Here is a 12,053-nt window from a genome sequence, read left to right as displayed (position 1 = left end):
GTACCTGCTGCTAGATTGAGTGGGTGATTGCGACGCCCCCGGAAACGTTGGAAGCACACATCTATCTCCGTCAATATGTTCGGCGAGTCCCAGGTACATCCTTGGTGGCAGAAATTAGGTTACCTTTGGAACATAAACTACTTTTCTTAGGCATCTGATTGAAACCTTCAATTGCCTATAATGAAGTAGAAATTCTCTGACGTAGATGAAGGGTGACAGATCGAGGGAGTAAGACAGAAATTACATGTTGCCGAACGGATCTGACATGTAACGTTTTCATCTGAGTTTCTTATTTATGAAGCTTAAATGAAATGTTCAATAATTTACAACGGAATCGTCTTTTCCCAGAAAAACTGCAGAGCAGAATTTAAAGTACTCTCGTCCCAGGCTTTCTGTCTAGGGGATGGGAAAGTGGGACTCGTTTATAGGTTCCTGCCTGCTGCTTTCTTTTGATTTTCTGCAGCTTTCTTCCTGTGCTACAAGTGAATTGTTGCTCTTTGCCAGCAGGTGAAATACAGTTCTGCTGGAAAAGAAAATGTGTATCCGAGGCGTATCCAGCACACTTACACATCAGGACTCTGCGGACTCCTAGGGATTTCTCACTTTCTAAAGACCCCATTGCTCTCTATCAATGCTCTCTTTATCTTTCCATCCACCTCCTGAAAATGGTGGCATTTGAATGGCTCTGTTCCCTTTTCTTCACAACAGCTCAGAAAATTCATCCCATGGGAAACCACCACTCTCCATGCCTTTGTTTGGCTTGGAGGTTGATGCTTTTCTCAACTCTTTCACTGCATACCCATTCTTTGCTGAACCCCCAAAGGCATGCAGTTCATTCACTCACCAAACATTATTGAGGGCCTCCTCTGTGCCAGGCACAGGGTTGGGTACTGGGGATATCAGGGTGAGCCGAATGGACATCACCCTTGCCCTCAGTGATATAAAAGAAATCCGTACTGAAGGAGGAAAGTATTTATTGAGCACCCACAATACATTAAGCACTGAGCTTCATGCAGTGGAGAATCTAGAAGAACAATGAAAAAGAAAGGGAGGGAAGAAATGAGGCCTAAAAATTAAGGCAAGTTTTTTGAGGGTCTGATGGTCAAGAGTACTCCTACTAGCTGTAGGTTCTGAGAGATTTGTACCTGTTACCTCACTTAATCCCCCTGCGGCTCTGCTGGGAAGGCATTACTGATGAGCAAAAAGAGGCTCCGAGAAGTCCATTCCTTGACTAAGCTCATAAAGCTAATATACAATAAAACTGGCTTTGGAACTCAAGTCCTTTGTTTTTTCCTGCCATGTCCTAGCATGGTCCCTGTCCCTATGAGAGGAGGGTCCCTATCCTCCAGAGGAGTGGACTAGCTGATTGGAATTTCAGTAATTGGGCATTACACCGTGGGCTTGCTAACTAAGGAAACCATTTCAGAGGGCGGACAGGATCAGCATGCCTGTAGTGACCAAGGGAAGCTTTCTAGAAGAGGGACTTGAGTTGAACCTTGAAAGCTAGCCAAGATTAGGAAAGGTCGAGGGAAGGGGATATGGAATTCTCTGGTGGGTAGGATGGGGCACGCGAGCAGGAAGAGATTAATTAGGGCTGAAGAGCGAGAGGAATGAGCACATTGTCCCCTGCAGCGCAAGGGCCGTGGGTGATGAAGGTAGAATGACTCACTTCCCTCTGTTTAGGAAACCTATTCTTCCAGCCTCCTGCTGCTAGGAGGGAAGTCATGGGGAGAAGCAGGCCCAAGAAGCTGAGATTGCTACCTCTTACCAGCAAAACCATGAATGACATCTGGGATCTGCAGGCTTGGTCGGGTTCAGGCAGATCCATAGAAATGGGGACCCTTTCCATCTCTAAATCCCTCTAAATCAGTACTCATCTCCTGAGTACTGTGAACCTCAAGTCTACCAAACTGGGTGAGGGATTTGGTTGGCCCTAGTGCATTCACAGGACACCTGCTCTCAAAGGGAGGGGCAGATTGAGGACCCTGTGCCCAAGGAGTTTGCAGACCATCTCTCAGTTTTTACAACAATGATGTTATTATGTTGTTACTGTTAGTTTTCATGTTGGTCTCCTCACTAGACCCTTAGGTCTTGAGTTAAGGGATTTGACTTTTTTTTATATTTTAAAGTTTTTTAAATGTGTTTTTAATTTATTTTGAGAAAGGAAGATAGAGAGAAAGAATGCACACATGTAAGCAAGGGAGGGGAAGAGAGAGAGGGAGAGAGAGAGAGAGAGAGAGAGAGAGAGAGAGAATTCCAAGCAGATTCTGTGCTGTCACTGTAGAGCCCTACGTGGGGCTGGATCCCATGACCGTGAGATTATGATCTGAGCCGAAATCATGAGTCAAGTGCTTAACTGACTGACCCACCCAGGTGCCCCTTGATTTTTTATATTTTAATTCAGAATGTAGCATAGTGGAAGAAATATGTGATGCATGGAAGCAGCATAGCAAGGGTGACAGGAATGCTGGAAAGACTTATGAGGGCATATCTGAACTGGGTTTTGAAGGATCAGAGGTATCTGGGCCGAGAAAGGGCATTGCGGGCAGAAGGAATAACACAGGCAACAGCCGATCTGGTAAAATAACTCACGAAAACCAGGGATCTAATGGAGGGCCCCTCATAAGGAAGAGTTCCAACAGTGGAATTTGGGTACTAGAGATTTATAGATGGGAAATAATTGGAGAGAGACAGAGGATCTCCCGGGAACCCCTGAAATCACAGCAGATGGGCAACATCTACTTTTTACTATCATGGAGGTCTAAGCTCCCAGGCTCCCCATCCTTATCATCTTGGGTTACGGTGGATGCTTCTCCAGGGTTCCCTGAATGAATCAGGTTTTGGAGGACATCTACCAATTTTTTTGAGTGTGGACGACGTTCAAGCATCAAGAGAAGCAGTCAATCCCATGCTGACTTTAAGGGAAAGTATGACCCCGCAAACCTATATTAAAAAATAATAATACTAACGAATATTCTAGAATGCAGCTCTCTTGTTGCCAGTGAGATTAATGATAAACATGGCCCATCACCCCCTGTCCTGCAGGAACATCGTATCTCTGGGTCTTTACTGTAAATAGGCACTCCCTGCTGAAGAAGCCAAAGCAGAAGACGAAAAGTTCCCACCTGGCTTTCTCCTGGTTCCTTTGCCCCAGTCCTTTAACACAAATAAGGGCACAGACGCCCTTATGTGCCAGCTCTGTGAGGAGGAAAGCTGTGGAAGCTTCTGGCCATTGCCCCCTCTCCTCCATGTGGGTCTCTGCAGCCCACTCCCCACTTTCTGGCCCCCAGAAGGCAGCACCTTGTTCAGAGGGTGCCTTACCAGAGTGGCCACTTGGGGTCGCTGTGACTTCACCTGAAGGAGGCTGAGAACCATCTGGCCTGGGCCACAGGCCTATTGCCCAACTCCTCCTCAGAAGAGCCTGCCTGGCATTGAAGGTCTGGCCCTGGGTCTGGTGTTTGTGCCCTGGCACATCAGGGAGTGCAGACAGGGTGAAGTGAACATCAAGTGCCTTGGTCAGCACTGTTTTGCCAGCTGGACTTCTCAGGGAGTCTCGGGTTTCTTCACGGAAAATCCTCCTGTGGACACACACACGGACCTCTGCACCTTCGGGAGCCCACCTTCTCACCACCAGACCCCGTGGGAGCCCGGGGAGGAAAATGAGGGTTTGGGGAGAGGCGTCTGTTCCAAGCCCCCAGAAACCAGTGGCCTCCAAGGTGGCAACTCCCAGACCCAAGTCGTGACGTCAGCCTTGTGCGTGAGTGAATGTATCGTGTGTGGCAGCTGTAGGTCTTTGTCTCCTTGTAATCTTGTGTCGTACCGTGATGTCTGTAGGAATCTTCAAGGCCCTGGGTTTCCTAAGCCCGGGTGCTGATTTTTCTGGTTAGCAGCATGTGGCCTGGGGGTAGAGTTGCTCAGGGCTGTGATGAAGTGGCTCTGGGGGCCTGGGTTTGAGCCCAGCGCTCACAGGGCCATAGGGGCCAGCTCCTTTAACCTTTCTCTTGGCCACGGGGCTCCTCAAGTGTGGGCTCCTGTTCATGCGGGAGCACCAGGCAGAAGAGTGTGGACGGCTGAGGACGAACCCCTCTCCCTTCCTGGCAAAACCCTGCAGCCACAGGCCTCTGATGACAGATATAGAGGAGTCACCTCAGACACAGAGCAGTGTTTATCATTTGCATTGGGTGGAGGCAGGGTTTTGTGACCGAATTCCAGTCAAGGAATGAGAATCTCCTTCTTTTCCCACCGTCTCCCACATTTTCTGTCTTCCCTTCCTCCTTCCAGAGTTTTCTTTAGGGTTTATGGTTTCTCATCGCTGCCCAGAAAACAGTGGTGCGCGTCCTTGGTAAGTGCTGCCTGTCTAACCGAGAGGTACCTTGATGCGCCTGTGAAATACATAACTCTCAGCACCCCTTTGGGACTCCAGGTATGGTACACAGGCCAAGCACACATCATCCCGGCCGAGAGGCTGAGCCTAAAAAACTGATCATTAAGGACACAGAAACCACCAGAGCAGAGGAAAAAAATCATTGCAGACACTGAGTCTGTTGTTCAGAAACAAGTTCATACTCCAGAGGGAATTCACTGGGCATTGCCTGTGGAGAATAATGGAAAAGAAATGTCTGGCATTTTGTGCCCGGGCCTGGCCTCTGTGTTGCAAAGGGAGAGGCATGTGTGGGGGAAGGCTCTGCCAGGGGCCGCTTGCCGCGAGCCCTCTGCGTGACTCAGAGGCCCAGAGAGTCAGCCAGGGCCTGTGTCCCACAGCGCAGGGGTGATCGGTGGCTGTGAAGACGAGGGCTTCAGCAGGGAATAGCAAACACAGATGCCACGGGACGTCAGGGCTTAGAGTCAGCCGTGAGAAGAACGGGGGTGTGAACTTGTACTGGGGAGAGAGGCCAGGCTACTGTGCACCCAGTCTGAGCTTTGTGGGGATTAAAAACCATACCAGATCGAATGGCTGTTGAATGTTCACTATGAGCCGGTCTCCATCCCAGGTGCTTGTATACGCAGATATATATGATCTCATTTAACCCTCCCAACAACCCCGTGAGAAAGATGTGATGTCCTTCAGACCAGGGAACTGAAGCCTGGGAAATTGAAGAAATTTGCCCCAAACGCACATCCCTGAAGTCAGTCTCAAACCAAAGCGGGCAACTTCAGAAGCCATGCTCTGAATGAGCACCTCTCACAAATCACCTGGGGGTCTTCTAGAACGCAGACGCTGATTTGGTAGATGTGGTGGCGGGGGGAGAGGGCTGTAAAAGCTCCTGGGGTGACGACTTGTGGCTGGTGCCCACACCACACTGTGAGAAGCATGGTCTCCGCTCTGTGCCACGCCCATTACAGGAAGTCCTAAACCGTTAGCTCACTGACCTCCTCCCGCTCCTCCTCCTGCCCCCCTCATCTCTCACCATCATCAGCCACGTACGGAGTTTGCTATGTTAAAAATACTACTTTACATTCATTAAATATATGATCTCATTAAAGCCTCATCATGGCACAGTGACATAAGCAATGTTATTCCCGTTTTACAGAAGACAAAACAGAGGCTTAGGCAGATTAAGTCAGTTGTCCCAAATCACACTGGAAGTGGTCGTGCCTGGATGCAGGATCCAAAGTCCTGGCTCCTAACATGTTCCACAGAACAAAGCATTCAAATAAACCTGGGGCAAGAGGCAAAGGGACCTTGTGCTAAGAGTCTCCATTATGATTTTTTTCTTTCTCTTTTGTATTTATTTTTATTTTTACTTTTTAAATTATTTTAATGAGAGAGGGAGTGTGGGAAGCGCAGAGGAAGAGGGAGAGAGAGAATCTTAAGCAGGCTCCACGCTCAGCACGGAGCCCAATGCGGGCGGGGCTCAATCTCTTGACCATGAGATCATGACCTGAACGAAAATCAAGAGTCAGATGCTCAAGCGACTGAGCCACTCAGGCACCCCTTCGGAGTCTTTTTTAAAAATGGAGATATAATTGACATATGACATTCTATTAGTTTCAGGTGTACAACATAACAATTCAATATTGGCATACGAACTGATAACCACGGTAAGTCTAGTTAACATCCATCACCACGAATAGTTATAATTTTTTTTCTAGTGATGAGAATTTTTAAGATCTACTTTCTTAGCAGCTTTCAAATATATGACAGAGTTTATTAACTACAGTCATCCCCATGACTTACTTATTTTATAGCTGGAAGTTTGTATCTTTGACCATTTTCACCCATTTTGCCCACCTCCCCTCCATCCCCCACGCTGGTCAACCCTCAGTCCGTTCTCTGTGACTATGTGCTCCGCAGTTATTCTTGACTAGAAGGTAGGACATGTGGGGATGTGCAGAGTTGGAAGTTTCTACCTTCTCTTTCTGGCCAGGGAGGAATTGCCTCAGGTGAGCCCGAAATGCCCTTCCCACCTGTGGCCAGGGTCATGCTTTATACGTGCAAATAAACAACTTGTTTGGAATGAGAAAACAAAACAAAACAAAACTCAGGCCTTGGAGGCTGAAAAACTTTCCTTTTTAGTGTCCAAGTTGGGGGGTGAGGGAAAAAACACAAGTATCTAGAGCTGGGATCAAACTTCTGCCTCATTTTGCCTTCCCTCCTTTCAAGTCCGTCCTTCTCTTCCCCCAGATACCACAGGAAGAGAGCCAACAACCCTTGTAATTTGCATCTCAGCAAGTACAGACATACTTGATTTCCTTACATGCCTATAATTCCTTCTTAAATCACATAAAGCTATTTGCCTTTATAAATCTCCCCAGCAGCGAGCTTCCTGGGATAATTACGTGGAATATATATTTACAGTTTTATTTCATAAGCTCGACTCCAACCAAAAAATGGACCTCGCTAAGCCCACTCCTCAATAATAATTTCTCCGTTCCTTATAAGTCTACAGCATTTACATTTTGACTGTCCTTTACTTTTAAGTTCTTTAGTACAAGCAGCCATGAGATGGAAGGCTTTTGACAAGTGTCAGAAGAACCGCCTTGGAGCCACAGCTGCGCCTCTTGGGAGCTCTGCGAGCGTAGGCAAGTTTCCAGACTCTCTGGGCCTCAGTTTCCTCATCCAGAAAATGGGGATGGTGACATCTGTCACGAGGTTATGGTGAAGAGTAAATAAGCTATAACTATGGGGAGGTGCCTGGAATAGGATAGATGATCAATGAATGTAGAATCTTCTTTCCCAGGCCTGGGAAATAATAACTAGGACATGACTGGATGCCTCTCTATCTCTCTCAGGATTTTATGGCATATCCTCCATCTGAACAACTAGCCATCGTTTTTGTAAATTGCTAATTGCCAAATCAGCCTGCGGCTCTAGGCAAGGGAGGGGGGGCTGCACTTGGACTCAGTTCCCTCCTGCATCATTTCAGTTTTTTTGTTTTGCTTAATCTTTGTGAATGTCTCCTTCTCTCTGTGGAGGCCTTTACACCAGCTGGCGTGTTCCTGCTATGTTTAATTCACCCCCATTAACCTGCTTGGTCAGCAGATCTTTCCATCTCCTTGCTGTGCTTCGAGGAGTGCGTCTGTCTGGAAAAAGCATTTATTATATTTACTTTAACTGGCCTCATTTTGCAAGGCGGTCTGGGATTTCGGTTCGGGAGGAAAACAGCTTTGATTATACTGCCCTTGTTTACTGTATGCACTCTTTGCTATGTATCCCTTATCTACTAAGATGGCAAGTGCTTTTGCAGGAAGCCAAGACACAAGTTAAATAAAGTCTCGGTGAGCTCACTGGTAGCCCCTGGGTGGCCGCTTTGCACAGTCTCCTTCACCTGAAAACCATGCCCCACATTTCCAGTCATCTACCTTTCAGTGCAGTCCAGTGGGCAGGTTTTCCTGGATGGGTGTGTCTAAGGTCCCGGGAGGAGCACTGGCTAGGGCCCACATCCCCAGGGGGACAGGGAGTGCTCCCCAGCCAAGTGTCATGGTGATCTAGGGTGCTGACTTAGTCCACACTGTCATCCTCTCGCCCTCTGATTGCGGCATAGCTCCCTGACCAGTCTCTGCCTCTGGCCTTGCCCTCCTCCCACCCACTGTCCACACAGCAGCTACATCTATGTAGTCATTGTATCACCTTATTTAAAATCCCTCCATGACTCCCCATTGCCCTCAAGAATAAACTCAAACTCTTTATGGGGTGTATAGCATGACTAGGCTCTCCCCTTCTCGAACTGGTCTCTTGCACTCTATGCCCCAGTCATAGTGAATGTTTGCTCTTTTCTTTCTTCTCTTCCTTCCTTCCTTCCTTCCTTCCTTCCTTCCTTCCTTCCTTCCTTCCTTCCTTCCATCTATCCATCACTTACCTTGGACTTAGACACTTTGCTGGAGTCAATAGTGAGCAAAACCCAGTTGGTCCCCATTCACAGAGCTTTAGATCCAGGGTGGAGACCAACAACAGAATAATGACACCCACAGGGTATAATGATAACCTGAGCAGCACTGTGAGGACAGTGGTCACCAGTGAGAGGAGGCAGCAGGACTGGATAACCTGATCTCACCTGGGGACCATGCAGGCTCCCCAGGAAGTGACAAGTGAACCAAGAGGTAAAAGGGAGGCATATATAACCGGGTGAAGAGGATGGTGGGAGAGCCTGACAGATGGTGGGAACAGCATGTCCCAAGCCCTGTGGCAGCAGGGAAAAGGTGTTTGAGGAACTGTCGGACGCAGACCTGTGGTCCTGGAGCACAGGGAGCACCAGGGCACATGGGAGGGCGGGGAGACAGGAGAAGACTGTGGGGAAACCAGGCAGGGCATGTGGGCCACGTGAAGAGGTCAGGAGAGAACGTGTGAAGGCTACCTGCGGTGGTCTGTATGAGACTTGTAGTAGATTTGGCCAAGTGACAGAAGACAATGGAAGGCAGGAGATGCATGACAGGGACTTGAGAGAGTAAATGAGTGGGATCTGGGGATGGCAGGGTGGAGCTGGGTGCACTGGGAGGAGAGCGGTGAGGGTGTGGGGTTAGGAACCGATGTGCCCCCGGAGCCAGGGTGTACTCACCTGTGAGGGTGGCTCTGGTGGTTGGACCGATACTCTTGGGGACCAGCATCTCGTGGTACTGCTCACCCGCGAGGGTGCTGTATACGACCTTGTACTCCTGGACCTCTGCTTCACTGTTGTCCCACTCCAGATCAAGGCTGGTGGCCGTGTGGGAGCCAACCCGCAGGTTCTTGGGGGCGTCAATCTCTAAAAAGAGTCAGACATCACCAAAATTTGCGTTTGTCACGCATCTTGAACTTTAACACGCTTTGGGGCGAGAGCCTGTAGCTCCTGACCCTCTGCTTCACGGTTTGAGTCAACCCCAGGGCTGGTCTTGAGCTTTTGGCCTGCCAGGTGAGCCACAACAGATTCTATGGGCAGTTTGGAGAATTTTACTTGGGAGTTAGATATCAACACACTTTATGCTTGCCCCATTTCCATTCAGGGAATGTTCTAGAATATTTCCTGAATGGTGGTGGTGGTATTCTAGAAATTTATTTTTGAGACAGAGAGAGACAGAGCATGAACAGGGGAGGGGCAGAGAGAGAGGGAGACACAGAATCTGAAACGGGCTCCAGGCTCTGAGCTGTCAGCACAGAGCCCGACGCGGGGCTCGAACTCACGGACCGTGAGATCATGACCTGAGCCGAAGTCGGACACTTAACCGACCAAGCCATCCGTCTCTCTCTGTCTCAAAAATAAATAAACATTAAAAAAATTATTAGAAATTTAAAAATGAACCAGTTATCATAAGCTTGACACACTAAGTGAGGGAAAAACCGCAGGAGGAAAAAAAATCAGAGATGGCTTCCAAGTGATTATGACAGAATAGAGTAATAGCAAATTTGGCCATGAAGCTCAAAGGAGACAGTTGATTGCAAGACTTTGAAGTATAAGCTGTCTTCCCTGGGTTTACCTGCATAGATACTGATGAAAGGTTTGTAGGAAATTAAGTATACACCTAGGGGATGTCATGTAGTGGAAAGAATATAGGATTTGGGGTTAGGCCTCTCAGCCCAGCTCTACCATAGTTAAGTCTTTGGTCATGTGAGGTGTCACTGGGCCTTAATGGCCACATCTGTAAAATGGGCTAATAACACCAATATTTCAAGTTGTCCTACAGATAGGACAGTGCATGTGACATGCGTAGCATGGTACCTGGTGTAAAAACAGGTGCCTAAACCCTGGGAGGACCTCCTGTTGCCTCTGAAGTTCGTCCTGAGTTCCAACAACATGGCGCCCCCAATGCTTGCTCTCTGGAGTTCCAAAGACTCCTCTGTAAAGGGAGAGCACCAGCACACAATCTCTCCCACAATCCTGGGCGGCTGATTCTCTCTCCCCGGAGACTGGTCATCTCCTCAGGCTAATTGCAGGGTAAACAACACAACTTGCAGGGTAAGAGGTCATGAAAACTGCCCCTTTAAAAAGTTCTCAATAAGTCTTGTCTTTGAGACTTGAATTTCACTTTGAAGTGGACCAGCTCTTTGTTCTGAGAAAACCTCCAGCAGACTTCTAATTTGCAAATGCCAGGCAAGTATATACCAATTGTTCTTGGGGAAGACAGAGCACTGTGAATCAATCTGAGTGCAGCTGCTCCAGAGTGAGAAGTGTTCTGTTTAGTGATGTAAATTAGGTGAATCTTTTAGCAGATTTATGTCTCTGCAGCTTATTTTTTCTGAGGAATGTTTCCTTACTCAATGTGGAGCTGGCATGCCGGATTCTGTGCGTTCTTGACATGCTGGGTGTGTTATTTCGCTAGCCTTGGGATGGAGAGAGGAGCTTGGAGAGAGAGGCATATGGGAAGAACATGCTGGATCCTGTGCCCCGAAATCTCACGCAGGAGCAGAGCCTGCGATAAAGGACCCAACCGGGTGTGGGGTGTAAGGCCTGAGTGGACCCGGAGCAAAGAGAAGTTAGAGTTCGAGTTCGAGTTCAGGTTGAGTCCTATACTTACCTACTGCTCTTCACGACTAAAAATCCCAGACCTTGAAAACTATGCTTTTTATTTTCTGGAATTTTTTGGCCTTAGAACCTATGCACTGTGGATAGGGGGCAGTGTTTTCCCTGAAGGAACCAGACACTTTCCACATCAGCGATGCCAAAAGAGGTCAATTCTGGGAATAAGGGCTTGAGAATGTTGTAGTAGGCAGTTAGTTAGGTTCTTACAGGATGCTTGGAGGCCAGCAAAGGGGAAGTCATGGCCGACTGGGAGAAAGTCAGAGGCTGCCCTGACCTGAACCACAAGAAAGGGAATTAAACCAGACAGGCCCAAGATGGCTGACAAAGTAGGCCAAAGTTCACGTTATTCCTTCATTATACTACATTGCCATACTCAAATCTTTTCCTAAGGGTGCCATGACAGGAAACCCCTGACCAAATAAGGAAGAAAAAGTGCATATAACCCACATTCCTGAAGACACCACCCTGCTTCCAAGAAATCCCTGCCTCAAGTAATGAATATTCCATTCCCTTGTTAACAACTGTCAATAAAAGACAGAAACCCAAGCCCCAGTGGGCGCAGCTCTCCCTTGAGCTCTCCTGCTCTCACATCTAGAGAGTGTACTTTTGCTTTAATAAACTTTCCTTCATCCATTTTGAGATTATTTTTGTGACTGGTGTAAGAAAGTGGTCTAGTTTCATTCTTCATGTTGCTGTCCAGTTCTCCCAGCACCATTGGTTAAAGGGACTGTCTTTTCTCCATTGGATATTCTTTCCTGCTTTGTCAAAGATTAGTTGGCCATACTTTTGTGGGTCTAATTCTGGAGTCTCTATTCTATTCCATTGGTCTATGTGTCTGTTTTTGTGCCAATACCATGCAGTCTATACACAATGGAATACTACATGGCAATGAGAAAGAATGAAATATGGCCTTTTGTAGCAACATGGATGGAAATGGAGAGTGTTATGCTAAGTGAAATAAGTCATGCAGAGAAAGACAGATACCATATGTTTTCACTCTTATGTGGATCCTGAGAAACTTACCAGGAGAGCAAGGGGGAGGGGAAGGAAAAAGAGGGAGGGAGCCAAAACATAAGAGACTCTTAAAAACTGAGAACAAACTGAGGGTTGATGGAGGGT

General features: G+C 47.7%; 1 protein-coding gene across 2 annotated transcripts in view; it reads right to left on the bottom strand.

Annotated features, from left to right (window-relative positions):
* The window catches only part of TNR (tenascin R), a 409,362-nt gene that overhangs the window by 46,734 nt on the left and 350,575 nt on the right, over window positions 1–12,053 (bottom strand). For both annotated transcript variants that reach the window (XM_025920987.2, XM_025920988.2), the window contains one exon: window positions 8,997–9,182. In XM_025920987.2, the coding sequence (XP_025776772.1) occupies window positions 8,997–9,182 (186 nt within the window). The remainder of the gene's footprint in view (window positions 1–8,996; window positions 9,183–12,053) is intronic.

The sequence above is a fragment of the Puma concolor genome, chromosome E4 (assembly GCF_028749965.1).
Source record: "Puma concolor isolate L17-30 chromosome E4, mPumCon1.1.hap2, whole genome shotgun sequence".
Classification (NCBI taxonomy): Eukaryota; Metazoa; Chordata; class Mammalia; order Carnivora; family Felidae; genus Puma; species Puma concolor.
Note: the sequence above shows the minus strand (reverse complement) of the source record. Positions and strands in the feature narration are given on the sequence as shown.